Source organism: Giraffa tippelskirchi, chromosome 5 (assembly GCF_054371585.1).
Source record: "Giraffa tippelskirchi isolate mGirTip1 chromosome 5, T2T-mGirTip1v1.2.pri, whole genome shotgun sequence".
Classification (NCBI taxonomy): Eukaryota; Metazoa; Chordata; class Mammalia; order Artiodactyla; family Giraffidae; genus Giraffa; species Giraffa tippelskirchi.
Window position 1 is genome coordinate 23,359,569 of NC_137279.1, and position 27,627 is coordinate 23,387,195.

At 45.1% G+C, this 27,627-nt stretch overlaps 2 protein-coding genes across 3 annotated transcripts in view; one reads left to right on the forward strand and one right to left on the reverse strand.

Annotated features, from left to right (window-relative positions):
- LOC145507478 (uncharacterized) overlaps nucleotides 1-27,627 on the reverse strand; it is a 301,802-nt gene that overhangs the window by 174,803 nt on the left and 99,372 nt on the right. The gene's annotated exons all lie outside the window — the stretch shown is intronic.
- TNR (tenascin R) overlaps nucleotides 17,089-27,627 on the forward strand; it is a 93,918-nt gene continuing 83,379 nt past the window's right edge. The window contains exons 1-3 of the mRNA XM_081494042.1: nucleotides 17,089-17,587; nucleotides 20,087-20,563; nucleotides 27,012-27,275. Coding sequence (XP_081350168.1) covers nucleotides 17,089-17,587; nucleotides 20,087-20,563; nucleotides 27,012-27,275 — 1,240 coding nt within the window. The remainder of the gene's footprint in view (nucleotides 17,588-20,086; nucleotides 20,564-27,011; nucleotides 27,276-27,627) is intronic.

The window sequence follows — 27,627 nt, forward strand, 5'->3', positions numbered from 1 at the left end:
GATTACTTCAGAGTTGATACAATATTCCCTCCAACCAAAGATACAACTTTTTTTAAATTGAAGTATAGTTGAGTTACAATGTTGTGTTAATTTCTGCTGTATAGCAAAATGATTCAGATATATATATATATATGCACACATTCTTTTTCATATTCTTTTCCATTATGGTTTATCACAGGATATTGAATATAATTTCCTATGCTATACAGTAGGACCTGGTTATTTATCCCTTATATATATAATAGTTTGCATCTGCCAATGCCAAACTCCCAATCCATCCCTCCCCCACTTCTTTCCCACTCAGCAGCCACAAGTGTGTTCTCTATGTAGCACACAATTCTTGCATGCGTGCTAAGTCACTTCAGTTGTGTCCGACTGTTTGCAACCCTATGAACTGTAGCCCACCAGACTCCTCTGTCCATGGGATTCTCCAGGCAAGAATCCTGGAGTGGGTTGCCATTCCCTTCTCCAGGGGATCTTCCTGACCCAGGGATCGAACCCACATCTCCTGTGGCTCCTGCATTGCAGGTGGATTCTTTATCGCTGAGCCAACGGGGAGGCCAGCACACAATTCTTAAACCCCTCTAAAAGGTTGAGAGCTGTACCTAGAAGATTCATTTGAAGAGAGCAGTATTTTCACATAGACTTTGATTCTTACTATAAATAATTCCCACTTTAGAGATAAGAACACTGAGACTGAGAGCAGTCACATGACCTGCTCAAGCTCAGAAAGCCAGTAAGTGAAAATTCAGGAAAGTCAGAGAGATGTTGTCTTCAGGGCAGCTCCCCCCCCCACCCCGCCCCACTTAGGCCATTCTGCTGCTGCTGTTGCTAAGTCGCTTCAGTCGTGTCCGACTCTGTGCGACCCCATAGACAGCAGCCCACCAGGCTCCCCCGTCCCTGGGATTCTCCAGACAAGAACACTGGAGTGGGTTGCCGTTTCCTTATCCAATGCATGAAAGTGAAAAGTGAAAGTGAAGTCACTCAGTCGTGTCCGACTCTTAGCGGCCCCATGGACTGCAGCCTACCAGGCTCCTCCGTCCATGGGATTTTCCAGGCAAGGGCACTGGAGTGGGGTGCCATCACCTTCTCCGACTTAGGCCATGACCCCTCTCTAAAAGCTCCCTAAGGTGGCCCTCTGGAGAGGACCGTCTATGATCCCACTCACAGCCAACAACCTTCATCAAGTCCAAGGGCAAAGAAGGCCACACAGCGCTCCTTCATTTCTGAGAAGAATCAAGGAAATCCATGAGAAGCTGTCAGGGCCTGAGTAATCAGAGAAACCAGCTTTTCAGTGAAGACCGACGAGTGGCAGGTAAAGACAATTAGGGGGTGGGAATGGTCTGACAGGTACCAAGGTCAATAATAAGAAACAATGTGACAGGCAGCAGTAATCAAAATAAGTGTGAGGGGAAGACCTACAATCCTGAAGCTATCAGCAAGGGAGCCTGGAAGGGGTAGGCAAGACATTTATTACCTGAACAATAAACTGCTGATGGCCAGCAGCACAATGTGTCCTTGGCCCCCTAGGGGTCACCTCACACACTCCCAGTAGCAGTTCTTCTGGCTGACACTGCAGAGAGGAACATTTTAGAAACTTTGGCAGCAGGAAAAAACCAGATTGTGGGGACATGCAGACACCTGAGTCGGTAAGGATGGCTGGAACCACATCACATGTTTGTGTATATAGGTATTTAGAGAGAGAGAGAGAATCTACTAGACTCCAGGAATCACGCTATATGCTGGGACCAAAGATAACTAGTTTATAGACCTGCCCTCCAAGGACCCTCTGTTGGCTAGGGGCAGGGAGCAGGGAGAGGGAGGGGAACAGCTTTGCAGGTAACTATTGTAATAAGTATAATACTAAGTTCTGCTTGAGCTCAGAGGGGGAGATTGTCACAAATTCCCTCTCATACAAAGGCTTCCAGACCCACTGGATACATCCCTCAACAACAACAAAAAATTTGAATCTTGGTGCCCTTGTTTCAATGCTTTGTGATTTTCGACAAGTTACTTAAACTCTTTCTGACTCAGTTTCCTCATCTGTAAAATGGGGACAATCATGGTAGTTTGTATGATTGTTGTGAAGGTTAAGGGAGTTAATATGTAATGCCCTTGGATGAATACCTGGTATAACTCTGAAATATGTAGGTGGCAGTCAGAGAAAGCCCTCCCTTTCTTTTCATAACAGTCCTGTCCATGTATCACAGTGCAGCTGAAGGCACACATCCTGGGTTGATGTTGTGCATTTATATGTGAAGGTGAAGGTAGTGAGGATTTTCCCTTCCTAACCAAAAGCAGCTGGTTTGGACAAACCCAGCCACAAGTCCCACATCCTCGGTCTTCAAAGAAAAGTCCAGAAAGACAATAAATATCCATCATTGATCTAAATACTGTGGACCCATCATGTTGATCAAAAGTTTGGAAAAGTCCAGAAAGGCAATAAATACCTATCAATGATTTAAATACTGTGGACTCATCGTGTTGATCAAAAGTTTGGATCATTCTAGACACATTTACGAGACTAGACTAATGAAGATATAATATTACAGAATGGTAGAAAGGCATGCCAATGCCTACTTCATAATTATCTTCATATACAGGAATAAAGCACAGAAAATCCTCAGAGCTGGCTTAGGAAATAGTGCCAATGTTGGGCTTCCCATTGGGTGAATCAGCCTGGTGTTTGGCTCAGCAGGGGGATCTCTTTCACAATGATGTCCCTGCAGGAAGCCTGTGTGATAATGCAAACTAAGATCAAAGGGATAGGTTTTTCCCATCACAAACTCCAGAGAATGGATCCACTTTTGAGTTGTCACTAGGGAATCTGAGAGCCTCTCATGGTATAGTCCTCCAGCCCTCAAGTAGGAGAGTTGTTGAGTAAATCCAGAGAGAAACAGGTTCCCTCCGCCCCAACCAGTGTGGGCTCCTCCACTCACTCTCTTCTCACCCTTGGCTGCCAGACCCTCCCCCGCCCCCAGCCATGCAGCCAAAAATCACTGGCGGCCCACCTCCCACCCCAAGACCCCTACTCAAGGCAACTGCTCATTAAAGTACCTATAAATGGCCAAAGAGTTGAAAAAGTATAAGGCTGGAACTATTTTTTAACTCAGAGAATATATTCTCTCTGAGGAATAAATAAACCCGTGACTTGATTATTATTATTAATCAGCCTGCCAAAGCAGGAGATGCAGGAGACATGGGTCCTATCCCTGGGTTGGAGATGCCCTGGAAGAGGGCATGGCAACCCACTCCGGTGTTCTTGCCTGGAAAATCCCCATGGACAGAGGAGCCTGGCAGGCCATGGTGTTGCAAAGAGTCGGACACGACTGAGTGACTGAACGCATGCACGCAACATCACTATACTTTTCCAGTTTCCCCATCAGGAAAACAAACCCAAGAAGATGAGAGTCAGATTTCTTTTTACACTGTAAAGTTGTCAGAGGTAAATTTGTCAAGTTTTCCTCAGAAAACATAATTTCTTAAATCAGCCTTATGGCGTGTTATTCATAGGAATAAGCCTTAGTTTTCTCATCTGTAACATGGGACAACATACCCACCTTACGTACTTATAAAATTCATAGAACGATCAACCAAAAGCATCATTTGATGCTTATGAAAGCATCTTGAAAACTGTAATGAGCTCCACAGATGCCAGGTGTTCTATTCTGACTCATTTTAGTGCTTTTCAACAGAGGAAAGGTAGAAAGATCAGTGTGAGAAAAAAATGTTGAAACCTTTTACAGGCAATGAATCTTATTCTCTGCTACAGTATGAAACCACACTGAACCATGTCCACTGTTAGGTTAGTTGAAGGCTGTTGTTAAAATGAAAATGTCACTGTTATTTATGGTTTAAGGCCTACGTGTTTCCAAATAGGTTTCTAGAAGGTATTAATTTATTGCCAACACTGTATCTTGTATTACTTTGGCATTTGACTACTGAGGGAATGAGGCGTAGAGAACAGGTAAGTTTTAAGCAGGTTTGGAGCCAGGAGGAAATGCCTGGGGTAAATAGCCCTTCCCAGGAAGGCAGGACTCTGTGGGGACCTGGAGAGATGGACACTACATAACCACAGGTCACTCAGTGAGGACACTATACCCAGACCACCTGGGATTAGTAGAAGCTGAACTGTTAGCCTCCTTAAATCCCCAAAGAGGTGAGTGAACTTGGCAAAGAGCTTACCAGAACCTGGAAAGAGAGTCAGTCCCACAGAGAAGGTCACTTTGAGAGAAACAATGCCCTTCAGCTGAGGGACATGGTCAGCGGATGACCTCCCGAAACGGCAATACCCTCCAGTATTCTTGCCTGGAGAATCCCATGGACAGAGGAGCCTGGGGGGCTACAGATCCATAGGGTCACAAAGAATCAGACACGACTGAAGTGACTTAGGATGCATGCATGCACGCCCTCCCAGGGAGGAAGTCAGGACCACACTTCCCCCACCCCTGGCTGAAGTGGCGGCTCCCTACGGGGGAGCCCCTTTAGCTGAATAGGAAGCTCTCTAGGAAGAAAGATCAGATCCAGGAAGAGAACAGTGGAGAGATGGTCTGGAGGGGCAAATGAGAGAACGCCAGAATTATGTGTGCAGGAGAGAGAGGCAGGCCCAGGCATGTGTACAGAGGCTGGGGAGAAAGGGGAGTTGCTCTGGGGAAGAACTCCCATTAAAGAGAAAAGGACACCACGCACAAGCTATTTCTGTCATCAACCCCAGCCCACCAGGGACATTCTGCATCTTCTTATGAGCTTTTTTTGTACCTTAAGTGGATCATACATGGACTCTGTTGCTGTTGTTTAATCGATAAGTCCTGTCTGACTCTTTGTGACCCTATGGATGGTAGCCTGCCAGGCTCCTCTGTCCATGGGATTACCCTGGCAAGAATACTGGAGTGGGTTGCCGTTTCCTCCTGCAGGGGATCTTCCAGATCCAGGGATCGAATCTGTGTCTCCTGCATTTGTATGTGGATTCTTTACCACTGAGCCACCATGGAAGTCCATACATGGACTTTGGGAACCCACAAAACTGTGCTTTGCTTACCAAAGCCTGGCTATACTGAGAGCCAACTCCATGGCGTCTGCATTCTTCATTTGTCAGAAAGGCAGCTGCTTGGAGCTAAATGCGCAATTCTTATCTTTATTCAAATTGAAAACATTTTAAAAGTCCAATATCTTGCAATACATATCCTGGATTTAGCAGTTAATAAAACAGCGTGTGAATTCCATTGGAGCCCCCTTTTAACCGTAATGAACAAAGATGATGCAGTCTAACTTAATGGAGAGCAAAATGCATTTTGTCAAGACAGAGAATGAGAGAAAAGAATTTAAGAAATTATGTACCCTGAAAAACCACTCTCTAAAGTAATGAACAAGGCTAATCTGGGCCTTACCAACTAAATAGCTGCAAAATAAGATGAACGACAAGCCAAAAAAAATCTTTTTTGAGTTTTTCAGATTAGAATTCATCTCTGGGGCCAACTGCAACTGAAGAGGTGAAAGAATTTCTTTAATCATGTCATGCACTGCTTAAAAAACACTGAGGCTCAACCAGCCCACAGAATACAGAGGAAATATCTTAAGATGCCAATCCAGGCTCTGTGACATCTTCTTAGTCCCCTCAACTCTGAACATACACAAACACTCCCTACACCACCACCCCAGGAACTGTGCCCTCTTATTCTGCCCTTCCCCCTGGCTTATGGTTTCAGAATCTTTCTAATTCTTCAAGACCCAGCTAAAAGGATACCTTTTTCACTGAGATTTCTCTAGAGTCTTGCAGTTGAAATGGTTCCTTCTGCTGGGCTCCCAGAAGTATTTCTTCATTTCTCAGATATGGCGCTTATCATGGTTTGCTATTTATTCTTGTTATATAAATACCTTCCTCCTAGTTACACAGGGAATTACCTAAAGTTTCTCTAGCTCACCCCTGACATCTTGGATGAAACCTAGCCCAGTTCCTGGCATGCAATCAGTGTGCAAATGAATTTAATTAAGCAGATTGTGCTCTATATACTAGTACCCTCAGAGTTTCCTCGAATTTCGGTTAGAAAATGTTACTTCATGCACAAGAAGAGAGAATTCACCTGTGTGTCGTCTTTGGGTCAGAATGGTGCTCTTTCATGGTCGAAAATACATAATTTGCACAGTAAAATAAGTAACTCCTTCAGACCTCTAGAGCTATAAACTTTCATAAGCTGCCACGTCCAACACACATGTCATCTGGATAAATTAATGTATGTCTAATATTTAAGCAATATTCAGTTCCTGATAGAAGAATCAGTTCCAGTGTAGTTATGTCATATAATTGGAAACAGCATGATTTGATATTTGAATCTGTCATTAGGTATTTTTCGAGGAGATGAATTATCTGATCTTCTGGATGTAGGTGAGTATAACTTCTCCAGGTAACTACTCCTAAGATCTGATTGCTTCTAAATGGTTTCAATGTCCAAGCAATCAAATAAACAACTCTTACATTTATAATTATAATTCTTAAAAACACCTCATGACACTTCAGTTCAGTCGCTCAGTCTTTGCAACCGACTCTTTGCAACCCCATGGACTGCAGCACGCCAGGCTTCCCTGTCCATCACCAACTCTCGGAGCTTGCTCAAACTCATGTCCATTGAGTTGGTGATGCCATCCAACCATCTCATCTTCTGTTGTCCCCTTCTTTTCCTGCCTTCAATCTTTCCCAGCATTAGGGTCTTTTCCAATAAGTCAGTTCTTCACATCAGGTGGCCAAAGTATTGGAGTTTCAGCTTCAGCATCAGTTCTTCCAATGAATATTCAGGACTGATTTCCTTTAGGATGGACTGGTTGGATCTCCTTGCAGTCGAAGGGACTCTCAAGAGTCTTCTCCAACACCACAGTTCAAAAACATCAATTCGTTGGCACTCAACTTTCTTTATAGTCCAACTGTTGTATCCATACATGACTACTGAAAAAGCCATAGCTGTGACTAGATGGACCTTTGTTGGCAAAGTAATGTCTCTGTTTTTTAATATGCTGTCTAGGTCGGTCACAACTTTTCTTCAAAGGAGTATGTGTCTTTTAATTGCATGGCTGCAGTCACCATCTGCGGTGATTTTGGAGCCCAAAAAAATAAAGTCTGTCACTGTTTCCACTGTTTCCCCATCTATTTGCCATGAAGTGATGGGACCAGATGCCATGATCTTAGTTTTCTGAATGTTGAGCTTTAAGCCAACTTTTTCACTCTCTTCTTTCACTTTCATCAAGAGGCTCTTTAGTTCTTTTTTGCTTTTCCATAAGGGTGATGTCATCTGCGTATCTGAGGTTATTGATATTTCTCCTGCCATTCTTGACACTTAACAGCATCTAAACAAACAACCCCATCAACAAATGGGCAGAAGACCTAAACAGACATTTCTCCAAAGAAGACATACAAATGGCCAAGAGGCACATGAAAAGATGTTCAATATGACTAATTATTGAAGAAATGCAAATCAAACCTACAATGAGATATCACCTCACACCAGCTAGAATGGCTAGTGTCAAAAAACACACAAACAATAAATGCTGGAGAAAGTATGAAGAGAAGGGAACCATCCAACACTGTTGGTGGGAATGTAAATTGGTACAGCTACTATGGAGAACAGTGTGGAAGTTTCTTAAAAAACTAAAAACAGAGCTACTATGTGATCCAGCAATTCCACTCCTGGGCATATATCCAGAGAAAAACACGATCCAAAAGGATACAGGCACCCCAGTGTTCATTGCAGCACTGTTTACAATAGCCAAGACATGGGAGCAACCTAAATGTCCATCAGCAGAGGAATGGATAAAGAAGATGTGGCGCATATATACAATGGAATATTACTCAGCCATTAAAAACAAAGAAGCACTACTCAGACATGGGACGTGTGCGCTCCCTTATTCTCAGGCACGCACAGAACATGGAGGGATTATTGTCATACATTTTCAAAATATAGTTTTAATTGATTTTAAACCTTCATGCAAACTGAAGATAGTCCCTTCAGAGGCAGAACTTCCTTGCATTTAGCCTTGAGACTTCAATCAACTCTGCCTGTGCAGTGCCCTTTGCCCCCTTCCCCACTCACTCCCCGCAACTCTTATCCACCTTTCCAGCACCACCCTTCTATGCAGACTGGGACACTACCTCCACAGAAAGTCTTTTTCTGGTCACCTCTCCCACACTGTGAGGAGCATATACTAAACTTTAAGAGACCAATAGTACCAGTGGACAGCCTTGCCTTGTCCTTCAGTTTCACTTGTATAAGCCTAGCCTTCTCAACTAGATTATAAACCCCATGAGGCCAGAGACTACTTTTTATATTCTAAACCAATTTCTCCATCTGTTTTAAGGGGTATCTTGGCCAAGAAAAAAAAAAGCATCTGTTTGGGCTGCAGTCTGAGTGGTCATCTTTCTTAGAAGAGACTTTGCTTTGCAGTTTTATTAAATGGAAAGAAGAGAAAGATGAAAAGCAGGTTGATGACTGTTCAAGAAGAATAATTGATCAGCAAATGGTGACACGCTGTTCTCCCAGCTCGAGAAACACAGATGAAAAATAGATATTAATGATAGCAAAAGGTCAGGCTCTTGGAAGAATTTCCAAACCAAAATGGTGGAGATTAATTGGGAATTCATTATTTATATCCTACCTACTTCCAAAGGACAAAGGTGGCTGGCAGAGGGAGGCTGTGGCATCTATGACTGAACTGAGAGTCTGGAAATGTGACTCAGCATTTAACTCGGCTCTAATTCACTGAGTATAACCGGGCAAATCACTCCCATACTCTGAACTGTTCTATAAAACTGGAATAATCCTATTGCTTGTTTTGAGGATTAAATGGGATACTATATTCTACATATATAAATACACACACACACACACACACACACACGCTCAGTTGTGTCTGACTCTTTGCAACCCCATGGACCGTAGCCCACTAGGCTCCTCTGTCCATGGGATTTTCCAGGTAAGAATACTGGAGTGGGTTGCCATTTCCTTCTCCAGGGCATCTTCCTGACCCAGGGATCAAATCCTTGACTCCTACATCTCCTGCACTGGCAGGTGGATTCTTTACCACTGAGCCACCTGGGAAGCCATATATATAGATGTGTGTTTGTGTGTGTGTGTATATATATATATACACACATGTACGTGCGTGCTAAGTCACTTTAGTCATGTCTGACTTCTTGTGACCCTATGGACTGTAGCCCATCAGGCTCCTCTGTCTGTGGGATTTTCCAGGCAAGAATACTGGAGTGGGTTGCCTTGCCCTTCTCCATATATATATATATGTGTGTGTGTGTGTGTATATATACATATACATATATATATATAACTATGTATGTACATGGTTTTATATATATATATGTATGTATGTATGTAGTCGAATGTTCTATAGATGCTTAGAATTCTCTGGGATCTATAAAAATTGAATAAATTTTCACCTAAATGGGATCTCTATTTACCAAAAATCGTGGGGAAACCTGGAAGGCATACCATCAGCCTTAGCTGCTCCCAAAAGAAAACAGGTTCTCCCCCAGCAGTAAAACTTGCCCAGCCTTGCCCGTTGTATCGGAAAGCAGGGATTCCAACCAGGATGGCCTCACATTCGCTGCCAGTCGGTGGACTTTGTCACTCCCTTGCTGGATATTCAGGACCCCACTTTCCAGATGAAGAAGGAACCGCTCTGAGAGGCCAGGTCCCTTGGAATGATCACAGCTGGTACAAGACAGAGCGGAGGACAAGACCAGAAGCCAGATTTCTCGATCCAGCAGTGCAGTTTCTCTATCCCCCAGGGACACACACACACAAATATGCTGGACTGACCACTTGTGCCAAAAAACGAATGTGACTCTATCACATTCTGAACCAAAGACCCGTCCTGCAGACCCCTCGAGGGGGACCATCAGGGAAAGCGGTTCAGGAGCGGGGGTGGGGTGGCCAGTCCTGGTGGGAGGTGACACCCAAGCCTGGCCTTGCATCTCCTCCTACAACACTCCATGTCCTTCCTGACAGCTCTGGGCCAGCCACAGAGTCCTGTCTGCGGGGAGTTTTCTGCCCTCAGGTTCTTTGCAGAAACCTGACAAGCTCAATAAAGGCCTGGTGCTGATGGAGACGATCGCCCTGGTCCTCCCAAGCAGCCCTGACGCTTCCTCCACTGACACAATGGGGCCGGCGGTAATCACATTACACCCTCGTCTTTCATAATTACCCTCTTTCTCCAAGTGACAGAGCATCCCAAAGGCAGGCAGGGAACTATTTTTAAACTAATTCTAACTAACTTAAAAAAAAAAAAAGAAAAGAGCACAAAAAAGACTGTCATTTTTTCACAGATATGGTTCTGGTTTATAAATCACTCCCAGGGACAGCATGGGGACTAACGTTGGTGGAAGTTAGAAAATCTAAACAGGACACTGGCAGCCCACCCCCAGGAGATCACCTCTCCTTACCTGCCCAACAACCTACACACTCCTATTTTTTCTGAAGTTCCTCAACCTGAGTTTGTCTCTTTCACTCCCTCTGTGATTCTAGGAGGAAATAAAAATGAAAAAACTCAAAGACATAGCTTCCACATGAGTGACTTGTGGCTTTTTCTCTCCCTCGTCATCACCTCCTCCACCTTCCTCCCACCCCACATCCCACCTTCTTGAGACCAGTTTTCTCCTCCTCTGAGCCTGGGTAAAGGTGATGGCTCCCGGAATATTTTTCTATAACAGTAGCAAAGTTCTTCAGTGTGAAGAAATAAAGCCAGGAGAAGGCATTGGAGGAGGCCAAGGGAAAGAAAAGCTACTTAAGAAAAACTTTAGCTAGGGCAAGAGTTGGCCAAGCCCAGGTGACCCAAGCTCTCCCCACATGCCACCCAGAGAAGAGGGCACACATCCCAGTAACATGGTATCCCCTGGGACTAGAGGACCATCCAGGACCATGTCGCCTCTTACACATGACCCAGAAACACCTCTGGTGCTCCATCATAATTATACTGATAAGGAGGCTGGAGTGGAGGAAATAAATCAATGGCATCACACGGATTTCTTGGGTATGGAGCTATTGAATTGCTGCAACTGGCTTGCACTCTCATTTGGAGAGTCATTAGCTACCTGTCTTGCTCTCAAGTGTTAGTACATCTTCGAACCCCAAATGTATTATCTTGTCCCTCAAGTTTACGTTTTCTCCCGCTACCCGTAGAGCTCTCTCTGCTCCTCTCTCCAGCCTGGCGCTCTGCCCTTTCATCTTCCCCATCTTCTCGGCTTTCCCCCTCTTTCCCCTCCCCCCACGCCCACCACTTCATCCTCTGACTGACCGGTTTTGCTTCTCTCCTGGAGTCTTACAGTTCTAGTGGGATGACTCACCTGAGAGATCGGAAGAGAGTGAGGGGCTCTGCTGGTCCCCTCCAGTCTCCTCAGTTGCTTGTGGTGACAGAGATTCTGCATCTAGCTTAGAGGTACAGCCACCACTTCACACGAAAGCAAGACCACAGGTCTCAGAGCAGGCAGGACCCCTCTAAATGAGACCAACGCATGGAACGTGGGATTCTTGGATATGCTACAGGATTAGACCAGGCCTTCCTCGAAGGAAGTTAGTTGCAAAAATCTGCCCAGCAGCATCGCTGAGGAGTGCCATGGAAAGACACTACGTGCAGAACAGTTAACATTCCTTGTGCTCCAGAGGAAATGGAGATGGAGGTAGAGAAGGAAGCCAGAAAGGGAAGCTTTCAGGGACACAAGAAAGAAAAGCCACTTCGAAATAATTATTAAGTGAAATGAGCTTAGCAAAACTAAGGGCACATTTACTAAGTAGGCATTACGTAAGCATAAGTTTCATTCCCCTCCTGCCTCCAATAGGCTTCAGATGAAATGAGAAAAAGCAAAGCCTCCCATGCCGTCCATCCCACCCCCTCTCTCTGCCTGCCCTCAGAAAGCATTCTCAGTCAAATGCAAATGGAGACACAAGAGAGAAGCAGAGAGGTCCTCAGGGTAGTTAACGACAGCTTGTGACTGAGGTGGCTGGGAACAAGCCAGAGAGAGCTCAGAGAAGTGAGTGAAGCCGGAGGGGCGAGGGCAAGCCCTGGGTTTCTCTAACTGCCAGCTGGTGGGAACTGTCCTGGGAAAGGGTAAGTGTGAAAAATGTCTCCCGGCCCCTCTAGGATCAAGGTTTACTGGCTTAGCTAGCACTGCTCTTGATTCTCTGAGACACTATGGAGGCTGGGCACTTTTAAATAAAGAGCCAGCAGGCAAGCTTTCCCTCCAGGGGGAGAAGCTAAAGCAATTTCTGGGGGTAGTAGCCTGGAGTGGGTGGAGAAAACATTAAGCGAAAAGTCATCGCTGTCAGGAAGTCCTAGATCTGATCCTGGGAGAAGAGAGTGTTGATTTGTAAGAGCTCTCAGTCTTTTCATGAGAGTTCTATGTGGCTGCTAATTAAAGCTGCCTGAAAAAAACAGCAGCTAAGAGTACAAACCATGGTCAGCAAGATCTGGGTTCAGCCTTGGCTCCTGTGCTCATTAGCTGTGAGATCTTGGTCACATTCTTTGGCCTTTCCTGAAGCTCATTTTCCTCTCACAACCATTGGCCAGTACTAGTGACATGGCCTCACCTTACCAACAGGTGCCGGTAAAACACAGTCCTGGAAGGTGTAGTCCTACCACGTGTCTGGAAAAGCAGGCCAGAAATACTTGGCAACCGTCACTGCCTTTTACCCACCACCCTCTGCTCAGCTTCCCCCTGCACCCCAGGCAAAGCTGCTGTGTCACCTCCAGCCTTCTCAGGGGCATTTTGTGTGTTTGTTGGTCATGATAATGATCACACTGCCTTGGCATTATATTTTCTTGTCTTTCCATCTCTTTCATGAGGCCGATTGTTTCTCAAAGATAGGGACTAAGTCATCAGAAACACTTGGTATGCGGATGCATTTGAGAACAGTGACCATATATATCCCCACAGTAAGAGCTCAGGTCCTTACAGTGGTTCACAACGCCTTCTCTGATCTGGCCCCTGCTCCTTCTCTGACCTCACCCCCACAGCTGCTCCCTCACTCACTGGCCTCCAGTTTCGCTGTCACTCAAACTCATCAGGCCAGCTCCTGCATCAGATCCCTCCTCCTTGATGTTTCTGGTGCCTGGAATGCTCTTCCTCAGCCAGCTGCTAAGCTCATTACTCACTTCCTTCATGTCTCTGCTCAGCGGTCACCTCCTGGGACCAGCCTTCCCTGGTCAGGCTCTATAAGATATCCATGTGACTCTACTCCTGGTACCTCCTCTGCTCCCTTCTCTTTTCCTCCACTGCAGTTACCACTTGCTGACACAGCACACACAAATGAATGTTACATCATCATGTATTAAAATATCATATAATAGGCACTATATCATATATTACATACAATACACAATATAATTATGGGTATTTACGTGTTGTTTGTCCTCCCCCTGCCACTCCCTCCCCCTACACACACACTTAAATATAACTTCTGTGAATAAAGAACCAGCACAATAGTAAGTACTCAAGAAACATCAGTCAAAGGAATGAATGATAAAAGAACAATATCTCCGGAGCTATCACTTCTCTGGACAAGAATGCTAAACTCCTCCCTCTCCTATGATAGGATTTTGACTACTTTCAGCATCCTCACCACCCAGAAATCATCAACAGTGAGTGCAAGACAGAGCAAAACAGCCCCCTGCTCAGCCTAGTCTGGGCTTCCCAGGAGGCTGAGTGGTAAAGAATCTACCTGCCAAGCAGGAGATATAAGTTCGATCCCTGGGTTGGGAAGATTCCCTGGAGAAGGAAATGGCAACCCGCTCCAGTATTCTTACCTGGAAAATCCCATGGACAAAGGAGCTGGCAGGCTACAGTCCATAGAGTGGCAAAAGAGTCAGACACAACTTAGTGACTAAACAACAGTAGCCTAATCTATCTGTGCTTAGTCACTGAGTCATGTCAGACTCTTTGCAACCCTTTGGACTGTAGCCTGCCAGGCTCCTCTGTTCTTGGGATTTTTCAGGCAAGAATACCGGAGCAGGTTGCCATTTTTCTCCTCCAGGGGATCTTCCCGACCCAGGGATAGAACCCGGTTCTCGTGTCTCCCGTGTCTCCTGCACTGCAGGCAAATTCTTTCCCCACTTAGCTATCAAGGAAGTCCCATAGTCTGTATTGCAATTAATGAAGCCTGACTCTGTAAATCAACTATACCTCAATAAATAAGTAAGTAAATATATACACAAGTAAATAAATAAATAAATAAAGCTTGAGTCTAAATAAGGTTTTGGAAGTAACAAAAAATCACACTGTTGACTAATTAATAGTCAGTTTGGTTATTGATGAGAGTCTTGTGTTTTTCACACTTAAAACTACACTTTTCTCTCTACATATAATTTTGTAGTTGTTGCTTCAGACTTAGGTGTGGCACCTAACGTTTTTCCCTTTTAATTTTCCTGTCACCGATCTTCCTTTTCATTTCTTTCACTTACTTGTTGAGTGTCTGCTCTGTGCAAAAAGCTATGTTAAGTGCTATGGATGTTACATGATAATCTTACAACTCTTAGGAAAAAAAGCTGTTCAGCAGTATCAACATGGATCAGACAGTCCAACTCTAGTTTAGCAAATGAGGTAGCTAAGACTCTTAGCCTTAAGTGTAAATTTAAGTGTAAACGACTTTTATCAGAAGCTTTCAATGATGTAAGGGCAGATACCACTCTAAGAATGCAATGCCTAGAGCATCTGAAAATGGGAAGCCTAGTAATGCCTCAGATAGAAGGGCTTGGAAAGAGCTTCGAGTCAGGAGGGCAGTTTGGTTTAGACATGTCACTCCATCTATCTTTAAGGTTAACTCACCTCATCTGATGTAGCCAGGGGATAGCCACCTCTCTTATCATTCCAAGAACCTCACACTTCTTTGAACCAGGGCATGGTAAAATTGAACTTTTTGCTGTCAAATGATGGAGGGGATTTCTCACATGTTCCAGTGATTTCAAGGGAGTCCTTGGATAGGGGAAGAACCAGGCAGTCTGGCTCTAGAGTCTGGAATCGTAATAGCTCTACTCTGCTCTGCTTCCTCTTCATATCGGAAATGAAGATTTTAGTCTAATATGTAACACAGAAAGTGTAATATTGGAAATGGTTTTCATAATAGTCACTAATACAGATTACTCTTAATAAAATCAACTCTCAGAAATTGTCCAGTTGAACTGAAATTGAAGGGAATAGTGAATAACTTGAGGATAATGCAAAGATATCAAATAAGTTGGAGAATGATTCAGCCTTTTTGCTCACCAGGCATTTATTCACTAACTCACCTGTTTCTCCATCCTTCCATGTATCCACCCACTTATTCATTCAACAATCATGGCATTAAGCACTTTTGCTGTCCTACACACATATTAAATACTGTGGATAAAATGTGTGTTCTGTGCTCACTCAGTCACGTGACCCCATGGACTGCAGCCTGCCAGGCTCCTCTGTCCATGGGATTCTCCAAGCAAGAGTACTGGAGTGGTTTGCCATTTCCTTCTCCAGGGGATCTTCCTGACCCAGGGATCAAACCACATCTCATGTGTCTCCCGCATCAGCAGGCGGAGTGTTTATCCACTGAGTCACCTGGGAAGCCTGTGGATAAGATGTGGTCTGACCTAAATTGACTCAGCAGTTTGGGTCCAGTGTGGGGATGTAGGAGGTGGGGCTGGCAGGGGCAGAGGCAAAGGAAACTCGTGGTCTAGTGTGGCAAATGCTCTCAGAGAGGGTTTATAAGGAGTCGGGGATGAACTTAGCTAGTGCTGGGGATGTTCCTTCACCTCCTAAGGGAACAGGAATAAAAAGGTGAGAGCAGAATGTTTCATGGAGGAAGAAACACTGGCTCTAGTCCTAGCAAAATTTTCTAATCTCAATATTCTCAGGAAGATCCCAGAACTAACACAATTTCCATCAGAGACTAGAGAAAACTGAACATTCTTTTCAGGAAAAGCACTGGAGCATAGCCATTAAGAACACAGGTTTTGGAGTCAGATCTGGATTCAAATCTTAAGCTTTCTAGGCAGAATTCACTCCATTACAAGATGGGGACAATCATGACATTCAATCATAAGATTGTTCTGAGGGTCAAGTAAGATCCCATGTGAGGTGCAGAGCACAGTCTGTACACAGTACACATTCAGTTGATGTTAGCTGTCATTCATTGCCTTCTTCCCAAACTCATATATATACTTTCACTCCGCTCCTTTGTCCTTAATCTTCTTAGCTCTAACGTTACCTGTAGAACCAAAGTCTGTAAGCCTTTTTCTCTGTTACACAGGGAGTACAAAAGAAATATAATTTCTGTAAAACTGATTTGCATTGTAGTAAATTTATCATGCTTCCTGGTTCTTGGTGACTAGGTAACCAGCAGAGGAGCTAATTCATTATTTTAGCAATTCAAACAGGACCTCAGAAGAAAGGCACCCTGTGGTCACAAAGCACTGGGACTGTACTAATGAGAAGAGTAAAAGAAAGTTCAGCTTACACAGTTCCAGATAATCACAAATGTACTCAAGGATTATTAACGACCACAATTACCTGGAACTATATTATCTGCCTGCTTGGTTATTCTAAAGTCAACTTGTATTTGAGTTTATAAGTTATTTTGAAGTGGCTGACAGGGCCCCATACTAACACACATCTGGGGAAATATGAGGGTATGCCCAAGTCTTCATGGTATCCAGCATCCTAATTCTCACCCAGAAGTGAAATGAAGCTCTGAGTTCTCCTATCCACAGAGCCCCTGTCCTGAGTCCTTGCGGGTCCTCTTTGTGGGAACCACCTGCCCAACGAGGGGCCAGACTCATGTGTTCTAGATAAACCTTTTGGAAAATCAAAATGCCTTTCTGCAGAAGCAGTGTCCATTCTCAGGGATTTCTCTAGAGGACAAAAAGCCCTGGGCTTTCATGACCCTGGTAGTCACTGCCCAAACATCCCCTTAAAAATTTTCACTGCTATCCTTCAGTTTTGTAGGACTGTAAACTGCACTGTGCCCAGATGCAGGTCTCAGAGGCCATCTAGCTCATCCCCTGGTTTCTCTTGCACATTCCATGCTTTCTGCTGCAGGGTAGTCTTGAACCCGGAGCTCTGCTGAGAGGATGGGGGCAGACGGGGAGACAGTGGTCTTGAAGAACGTGCTCATTGGTGTCAACCTGATCCTTCTGGGCTCCTTGCTTAAGCCCTCGGAGTGTCAGCTGGAAGTCACCATGGAAAGGGTCCAGAGACCAGCGGTGGAGGAGCAAGGAGGCGCTGCCAGCTACAATGCATCCGGCAAGGAGCAGCCGGTGGTCTTCAACCACGTGTACAACATCAACGTGCCCCTGGACAGCCTCTGCTCCTCGGGGCTGGAGGCCTCGGCCGAACACGAGGTGAGCACCGAAGATGAGGTGCTGACGGAGTACACAGGCCAGACCTCGGACCACGAGAGCCAGGTCACCTTCACGCACAGGATCAACCTCCCCAAGAAGGCCTGCCCATGTGCCAGCTCGGCCCAGGTGCTACAGGAGCTGCTGAGCCGAATTGAGATGCTGGAGAGGGAGGTGTCAGTGCTGCGGGACCAATGCACCAGCAACTGCTGCCCGGAGAGTGCAGCCACAGGTAGAGTTCTGGAGCTTACAGCTAGTCTCTGGAGGGAAGGGAGGGTGCTGAGCAGACGGGGAGCGGGAATCTGGGTGATTACACCAGTGCCTGAGAAATCTGGCACCTCTTCACACAGAGCGGGGAAAAAAAGTGCCCTCGTCTATAGCTCTCTGTTAATAAGCCTCTAAGATCTAAGTGTGGTCCTTTCCCAGGGGATTTGGCATAGGGACTCTCTACAGCGCTTAGCCAGTCTGAAATACATTAACCTAATTTGGGGGGGATGAGACAGGGAATGGTACATCGGTTCAGCACAGCAACTGCTGTGGCGAGCAGGGAATTTGATGTCTGTCTTCATTCATCTTTGGTTTTCACAGGCTGTTGAATTGATATCTACCCATGTTAACCGGAGGGACTAGAGAATGCAGGCGCTCTGTTCACTCCATCTCAGCCTTTCTCCCGTCTGAGAAAATTACAGTCATTAAAACCTCAGAGGACCTGGCCCCATCTTCTCCAGCAAGCTGGAAGTTTCAGCCCCTGCCCCCTCCACCAAAACACGTGGCTGTGCATGCATGTGTGCTCACACCCACCCACAGGGCTTATTACAAGCCTCTCCCCAACCAAAGGCTAAGTATCTGCAACTTGGATATCTAGCCTCACCCACATCCTAACTACTAACACTTAATGAATGACTCTTTTGACCTCTCTGGGAAGAAGTCAGCTCATCTTCAGGGCCAGACTTCCTGACTTCACGTCCTATCTCTGCTATTTGCTAGCCTGTGACTTGAGCAAGTTGCTTAATCCATGCGTTCCTTTCCCCCTCGACAGACTAGAACAACAGGGAGTTATTAAATATAAAAACCTCCACTCAGATGAAAGCCTGGCCTCTAGTAGGCACCTCATATTCAGTAGCTATCATCAGCAGATCCCCAGTGAGCAGAAAGTGTGTCCCCTTTTGTGCCCAGCTTCTCTCACCCAAAACAGTACGTTCTACCCATTCAATTCAGTCTGTAATGAGAAAAGGACTGTGTCTTACTATCTTGGGTTCAAGCTTTTACCTTTCTAGGGTCTAATATCTCAAGCCTTGCCCAAGGATGAAAGAGGTGTCAGGAATGGTATTTTAATAAGGAGAAATGGCCCACATGCCCAGAGAGATGTCCAACACATTCATTCTGAGACACCAAGACTGGGGGTAGTCTTTGAGAAGAGAAATATTTCTTGGGTTTTCTCACCTCCTCCTCCTTATAACCAAAACTAAAAACAATCTGAAACTGAGAGGACATAGTCCAGGTGTTCAGACTCTCCTTCCTTAGTGAGTTCACCTTTTCAGTGGAGTTGGGGAATACAGGGAAGACACAGGTGTCCATGGACATGGGTCTTCAATGCCTGGGAAGCTGATAGTTTCTATAAGTGAGTTTGTTTGTTTTTTTAAACCAGCTTCACACCAGGTTCCCTGGAAGGTGTGAAAAGATCTATAAGGAAGATCTATGTTAACCAATGTCAGTATAGTATCCTTTCGGGCCATGGGAGGAGGGGGTGAATTAAGTGGCAAAATTAAACAAGGACATAACTTACTTGACTTCCTATCCCCAAGGCCAAGTGCCAAGAAGGATGCCAAGCAGGTACTGGTATGGTGTTCGTTTAATAAGTTTGTCTGATTCGTGCTCGACAGATAAATTAACCACTCAAGTTATTGTATGATAAGGGCTAGGGCAGGAGATACATATAGAATCCTAAAAAGATCACAGCAAACAGTCACCAAATGAGACAAGATTTGGGAAGCCTTTGAAGTGACCTTGGAGCTGAGCTGTGAAGGAGGAGCAGTTAGTTAGGTGGTGGGAAGGAGAGGAATAGGATGCATCTGCAGCACATATGACCTTGACCTGCTTCACAGGCCTGATACTCAGCCTCCATCCCCTTCGATCCCCTTCAATCCCCAGTGCCAGCACCTGGGCTTCTTGGTCAGGGACTGCCCCCAGGCTCTGAGAACCTCCTTGACCTGCCCCAGGTAGAGAACAGACAAGCCTGAGAATTGACACCCTCCAGGGACGGTCCTTCATCCCAGTTGAGGTGTGGCTTGCCCTGTGGCCAGAAGACCCTGCAGGACTGAACCCAAGTCACCCACCCTGGGAGTTTGCCTGATAATTTGCTTGGCTTGGGCTCCTCCCTCCCTGGACTCCCCTTCTCCCCGGCCAGTTTTTTCCTGGGAGCACCTCCCAATTAGTCACTCTCACATGAATCTTCATTCTAGGGAACCCAAGCCAAGAAACACTGCAGGTGAGCTCCTAAAGGACAGGGGACTCACTCGTCCTCACCCTCAACACTATGGCAGACACACACAACCCACATTAGGTGAAAATATTAATGAAGCTGATGATGTGCCAAGCTAGCTTGAGCTTCCCTCTCAGCAACACAAATCTGGTCAGTGAGCAAGCCAAGGTCTCGGCCTGCCCCCCTCCCCATACCCCATTGCCAGGAGGTTCCCCAGCTGCCCTTTGACCTTCTCCTTGGCCATTCCAGGACAACTGGACTATATCCCTCACTGCAGTGGCCACGGCAACTTTAGCCTCGAGTCCTGTGGCTGCATCTGCGATCAAGGCTGGTTTGGCAAGAACTGCTCGGAGCCCTACTGCCCCCTGGGCTGCTCCAGTCGGGGCGTGTGTGTGGATGGCCAGTGCGTCTGTGACAGCGAGTACAGTGGGGATGACTGCTCAGAGCTCCGGTGCCCGACGGACTGCAGCTCCCGGGGGCTGTGCGTGGATGGGGAGTGCGTCTGCGAAGAGGCCTACACGGGCGAGGACTGCAGTGAGCTGAGGTGCCCCGGGGACTGTTCGGGGAAGGGGACTTGTGCCAACGGTACCTGCCTGTGCCAGGAGGGCTACGTCGGTGAGGACTGCGGCCAGCGGCGGTGTCCGAACGCCTGCAGTGGCCGAGGACACTGCCAGGAGGGGCTGTGCCTCTGTGAAGAGGGCTACCAGGGCCCTGACTGCTCGGCAGGTAGGGAGGGGAGCTCCGCGGGGCCGTTGGCAAGGGCGGTCCAGCCAGCTAGCCGGAGGCGGGAAGAGAGATGGGAGGGAAGACGAATTTAGGCCAAAGAATTGCCAAATGGGTCTTGCTCCTCTGCTTTCCGAGAGAGGTGATGTCTTGAGTCGATCACAGTTGACAACACGGGTTTAAGGGGAGAAGAGTGGAAACCAGAAAAGGTCAAGTTTGGGATGAAAGTTGAATCTTACCCTGAGGCTGGAACAAAGTCATTGGTAATAATGGAGACAGCATTTCACTGTCCTGAGATGGAAGAAAGCAGAGAGTCAGGCCAGGGGACCACCTTAGGCAAGGGACCCCTCTCTAACTCAGTGGAATTCCCAGAGCTCCACCCGCTCTGAAATATTCCCCTTTCCCATTGCCATATCCTGAGGACACTTCTTTCACAACGCTAGGGCATAAGATGGGGCGTAGTCTGTGATAATCAGACTCACTGGGCACTCTGGTTATTTTTGGAGCTTCCATATGGCAAAGTGTTATTAATTTATGAAATGATCTAGAATCCACATGGATGAAAGTGTTTATAGGAAAGGAATTACATGTAAACAGGAATAAATTACTAAAGACCTCCATTAAGCAAGAACTCACAGTCTAACTAAAAGGCTAAGACTCACTTTGTTCCAGAGGACATATAACAAACTGGAATCAACCCCACACGTGTCTACATCATGGAAACCAACACAAGGGTGATGTCCCGAAAGGAAGACACAAGTCCATCAGTGAGAACATACCAATATCTCATTGGAAATCATTTTCTTTTGCCCCAAATCAGATTATCGTCATTATCTCACAGTGACTGCTCGTCATCTTCTAAATAAATCAGTGACTGTCACTGATAAATTTCTATTTTAAACAATACAAATTGAGTGATTGATCTTCATCCTTCTCATTCATAGTACAATCTGTAACAGTCAGCTCAGAGGGCTCCTTGGAAAGATTTAAAATAAAAAATAACAAGAAACAAACATTATTAAATCTTCTGATAAGTTGATTCTAGGAATTTTTCTGATCAGATTTCTGACCTCAGTTTAAGGGGGAGATTCTGGGAGGCCAGGCCTTTTATTCTTGAGCATCAGCAGTGATCCCCACCTAGGCACCAGACCAGTCAGACAAGTCTCCTGCACCTGCAAATTAAATTTATTTTGAAAGATCAATGCAACAAGGTAAAGAAAAAAACAACAATTCACTGCTTAGGAAAAAAATGTTTTCATGTTCCTCCATTTTTTCCATAGTCAATGGTTTCATGTACCCTTCTACTTTTGTTTACTGAATATCTTTCTGAAAATACAGTCATTATATCAATTGTTCAGAAGGAAAATTCAAGCAGAAATTAAGCCGCATCATTTACAAACCCAAGGTCACTAAGTAATTGCTGGAAAGGGGAAGTTGAAGCATGATTCCAGTTCTCACTCACAATACAAGGCTCCATGAAGCCCCATCAGAGAATCCTAAGGGTTCTTTTGGGCCCTTCTCTATGTGTGGCTATTGTATAGTTCACATTCTTCTCAATAAAATTGATCTCTGTTGGATTGTACATACCTGTCATGTTCTTCCTGACCCTCCTTTTCCACAGGGATGGATTCATTTGTAAATAGAACCTTAATCTGATCCAGGGTTCAAACTGAGCTGGAGATGGCCCTTCTGGTCACGTGGGGAAGACTCAGCAGCTGCTAGCATAACTACAACTAGGCTGAACTCAATCCACGAGCTACTTGTTACCTCCAATACGTTACCTCTGTGCCGTTTGATTGAGGAAGACTTTTGGACAACCAGATAAATTACTTTATAGGTTCCCACAGCACATGAGGAGGGACAGTTGCATAATTTCCATCTGTTTCTATAGCAACCATGGAGCCACCACTCATTGCTGGAGGTGCTGCTCTCAACGCTTGTCTTTTAAACCAAATGCCATGGGTCTCTTCCAGAGAAATATCTAGGTCATTATCTAAAGGGCTACTTCTCCTGCTCTTGGCGAGATGGCTCCAGGAGAGGGGCTGTTTACCCGCTGTTTGACATTTCTGGCCAGATGCGCACACTCCAGCATTACTATTCGTCTCACCAACAGCAGGAAGGAGAAGAGACAGGAGAGTGGGGAAGGTGAAACTGAGGAGAGCCACAACTCACTCCCTGACTTTCCTTTCTCTCTGGCAAGGGCATGGAGAATGGAGGCCCATTGTGTGGACTTCATTCTGAGGTCCCTTAGGCTGTTAGAGCTTGAATGCAACTGAAGACAGTTGACAAGACCACTCTATTTGACTCCCAGCCTTGATCTTTCTCACAGTGGGCCATGAGACCAGATCTCAACCTTTCTGCCTCTATTCTCTGGCCGGGTAAAGATAATAGCACAACAACAGAAAAATGAATATGAACACCTAAACCAGGCCTTAGAGAGAAGCTACTCGGGGCTTCTCATTTTACAAACTGAAAAAGCAGCAGCCCTGGGAGACAGGAAGATTTTTCCAGAGCCAGACAGCTAATTAATGGCAAAACAAGAATAAGAACCCTGGTCTCCTACCAACTTCTAGCACTCTTCAATTCTCCCTAGGATGTTAAGTAGAGTGGAATTGGAAAATAAAAATGGTAAAAGCCACATGCATAAAGAAATAGTCTTTTCATATGAAAGCTGAGCTCTGTCAGGTGATAAAAAAAAATTAAGTGTTGGAGACAGGATAGGGGTGCTCGTTCAACCGTTTGTCTGCATGTGCCCCCAGTGAAGGAGGTTAGTGTGGGAGGTGGCCAGTGAACTGGTCACAAGCCCCTGTGAAGAAGCAGGGTAAAAGAACCACCAGAGTTGGGGCTTGAAACAATCCAGAAAGCCATTCCTTGGACTTTGGTCAGACCTGCAGAGATTCATCACCATCAGCCTCTGTGTCGGCCAGCACTGCAGTCAGTCTGAACTTTGGCACCCGACCTCACTCGCTCCTCCGAGCAAGACACTTCATGGAACTAATTCCAACTGCTCTCACCGCATATGTGTAAAATTGATGCCAGATCTAAAAAGTAAACAGCATGGCATCTTTGCAGATAAGCAACTCCAGTTCCTCAAGCTACAGTTAATGCTTTTTAACTGCCTGCTCATCCACGAGTTTCCAAGTTGGGGCCCCAAAGAAAGCAAGACTAAGAATACTTTGTGTGGTCTCCCTGGTGGTCCAGTGGTTAAGAATCTGCCTGCCAATGCAGGGGACACGGGTGTGATCCCTGCTCTGGGAAGATTCCATATGCCATGGGGCAACTAAGCCAGTGTGCCACAACTACTGAAGCCAATGTGCCTAGAGCCTGTGCTCTGCAACAAGGGAAGCCACTGCGATTAGAAGCCCGCGCACCGCCGCAAAGAGTAGCCCCCATTCACAGCAACTAGAGAAAGCTTTCACGCAGCAAAGAAGACCCAATGCGGCCAAAGATAAATAAATAAAAGAAAACTTTGCAGTAGCCCCACTAAATTCCTTGAATCAAGGCATACGGCTCTTTTATAGTTTGCTTTTCTAGTTCAATATCATTTCATTTTATAAGAATTATTGACGCCCAGTGTATAAAGCTTCTGCTGAATTATCGGGTGAGCGGTGAGCCACTGCTGAGCCACTGCTCTCAAGAATGCTTCTTCCACCACGGACATTATTGCTTCTTTCTCATCAGACGTGAAGGTTGTTTTTCCCACCACCCAAGCTCAGGTCTCAAGATAAAAAATTTGCCAAGCTAAGTTGTCAAGATGAGAAAATCCTTCTGCAGTCTTTTTAACTTTAAAATCCCCAAATGTGCTGGTTGGATCATTCTCTATTGTCGTGATTAGCTTTGTTTTCTGGAAAAAGGAACAAAAAATGAATTTGCTGACTTGTTCTGAATGCCGTAAGAATTGTTGATGATGAAATTTGGAATGGCCATTTCTGTCACCATGACAGGAGGAGTCCCGCACTGGAAACTTGGAATTAATGTGTTGAATCACAAAAGGCAGGCACTAGAGAATCCTTCTTAAAAGAAGTTCTGACCACTAAGATAAGCACCAGTCTGGAATTTCCATCCTAAAAGACAGTCTGAATTATTTGCTGATGTAGTTTATTTTTGAGGCTCTGTACAAATGAAAGAAAGCATCTAGCACAATCCATAATCTGTCCTACAAATTGTAGGGGGAAGAACATCCAGGGTAGAAGAGTGTAGACCAAGTGTAGAAGACCTCCGCTTAATGATCAGTTCAGCTATGACCCAACTCCCTTACTTTTGGCAAGCCCTTTTGCCTGAGTCTGTTTCTCCATTTGTAAAAATGGAATAATTATATCTTCCCAATCTACCTCATAGAGCTGCTATTAAATAATTTTTTTAAAAAAAATTCTAGCTAGGTGATGTTTTATAGACTGAGATGCTATGCAAATGTAAGTCATATTGCACACTGGCTTAGAGTTTCTAAAATCATTGCACCTGGGTTCAAATCCTAGCTTCTGTATTTGCTGATTGTGTGACCCAGTTTTCTTCTCTGTAAAACAGGGGTAAAAATAATACTGATCCCATAGTGTTGATGAGAGGATGAGATGAGAAAATCCATGTCAGAATGTTTAACCTAGTGCTTGGTGCATAATAAATAATTAATATAATCATGAAAAATTACTGATAGGTTCAAAAATCAACTGTTCCTTCTTTGGTCCAACAGTCATTCGGTATGCATTATACAGGCTAACTCAAAGATCTTAGTGGAATTCAAAGCTCTAATCATGTCAGAGTTAGAAACGATACAGGCTTACAAGTTATTTGAAACTTTAACTATTTAAATTTCATTTACATCCATCTAGCTATATAAATTGTTAAAAATAACGTTAATTTTGTTTGTTTGTTTTGGTCAACATATGACTTCTTAAATCACAAGTAATTCTGCTATCTAGACTGTTTCATGTCGTGAATAGTTCCTGAAGCAAATGCCCAATACTGCAAATATATGTTCCTAATGCCCATCATATGAGTCTTCATTTCTGCCTCTGATGAGGATTTGAGGTTGAGTACCATAGAGAGAGCAAGCACCTCCCACTCACATGGCCCCGTGACTAGCAGTCCTCAGTCCTCTGCTCGTGTAAGGGGGAAAGAGTGAGAATTCTCAGAAATTCAACACCAGTGACACACTTAAGCTAACCGAAGCCTCCACTACACATAAATTTATAAGTTAATTATGACTATTTAAATACTGGCCTGATCTTTGATTTCATCTACGGGCAGGTCCAATTACAGGCACACTGGTATTAACTTCCTAATTGGTCTTAAAGTTTCAATTATTTAATACCCCCACTACCAGTGAATCTTCACTTCCCAAGGGAACCATACATGAAAGGCTATTGCAATGAGGTTTCATTTTTGGTGAGTCTATGAATAGTCTTTGAGAAGTAGAACAGGGATGCTTCTTTGTCATCATCCTCTATATCAAGGTTAACAAAAATTTGTGTAACACAAGTTACATTTCCAGAGTAATCTGATAACAATAATTTATTAAACTACCAAAAATATTAGCCAACATATGCTGTTAAATATCTAACAACCAGCTCTCTGAGGGAAAAAATAACAAGCCCCACTTTGTAACATTTGCCAGCTCCCGTGGTATAGATACTCCCTCCATGGCCAGTTTCAAACTACCAGCGTGAAGTCACTAAACGTTGAGTTGGAAACAGCTGTGCACTAGAACACAATCAAACAGTACTGGGTTGGCCAAAAAGTTCATTTGAGTTTTCCACCCATTTTATGGAAAACCCAAATGAACTTTTTGGCCAAAGCAATATTTCTTCCCCAGTGGCTCAGTGGTAAAGAACCCGCCTGTAATGCAGGAGACACGGGTTCGATCCCTGGGTTAGGAAGATCTCCTGGAGGAGGAAACAGCAACCTGCTCCAGTATTGTTGCCTGGGAAGTCCCGTGAGCAGAGGAGCCTGGTTGGATACAGTCCATGGGATCACAGAGTCTGACATAACTTAGCAACTGAGCATGCATGCACTATTTCTACCAAAGAGATACAACACAGGTAAACTGCCTTAAGGGCACAGATAATAGTAAAATGTAGTGAAGTCATTTGCCAGTGATGAGTTTGGAGTATTTCTTACTTTTGTTCTTGAGATAATTATCTAATTCTAAGTTTAGACAATTTAATCTTTCACAATGACTATTTAAAAATGTCTTGCAAAATTTGACAACTAACTTTTCCAAGCCAGTAGGAGCAGGCTCCAGCCTACTGCTAACTCCGGGCCCTATAGAGAGGAGAGTACTGAACACAGAAAAGACAAGAACCTGCCTGCCAAGGGACTTCCCGATCACTCCAAGTCAGTGAGCTGAGAACATACAGACAGGGCATGTGGGGTGAGAGGTGAGGAAGGAAGTTGAGTCCAGCATGGGGAAGGCAGACCTCTGAGCTCATGCTATCTGTGTATTGCCTCCTGGTAGTTGCCCCTCCAGAGGACTTGCGAGTGGCTGGTATCAGCGACAGGTCCATTGAGCTGGAATGGGACGGGCCGATGGCAGTGACGGAATATGTGATCTCTTACCAGCCGACGGCCCTGGGGGGCCTCCAGCTCCAGCAGCGGGTGCCTGGAGATTGGAGTGGCGTCACCATCTCAGAGCTGGAGCCAGGTCTCACCTACAACATCAGCGTCTACGCTGTCATTAGCAACATCCTCAGCCTTCCCATCACTGCCAAGGTGGCCACCCGTACGTACCATTTACCCCTCCTGCTTCATTTTTCTTTTCTCCTACATGAGATCATGGGCATCACGATGGTAGTGTCTTTTCTTAATTCTTCAGGGATGCCTGCAGTTATCATTTCTCTCAAGGGGAAGGATTTCCAACGTGACCCACTTAGGAAAGGGCACATCATTAAAAAGACACTTCCAAAAGAGCAGAATTTCCACACCCCAGACAGCCCCTATCTATTACAGAGCCGAAAGGACAAAAAGTACTTTAATTGTGGAGTTTTGACTTGTCATAAGCTTGAGTCTGATTAGAAGTCAAGGAAAGTATGAGACTTACACAGACTTTGAATCTAGTTAGAGATTCAAAACCA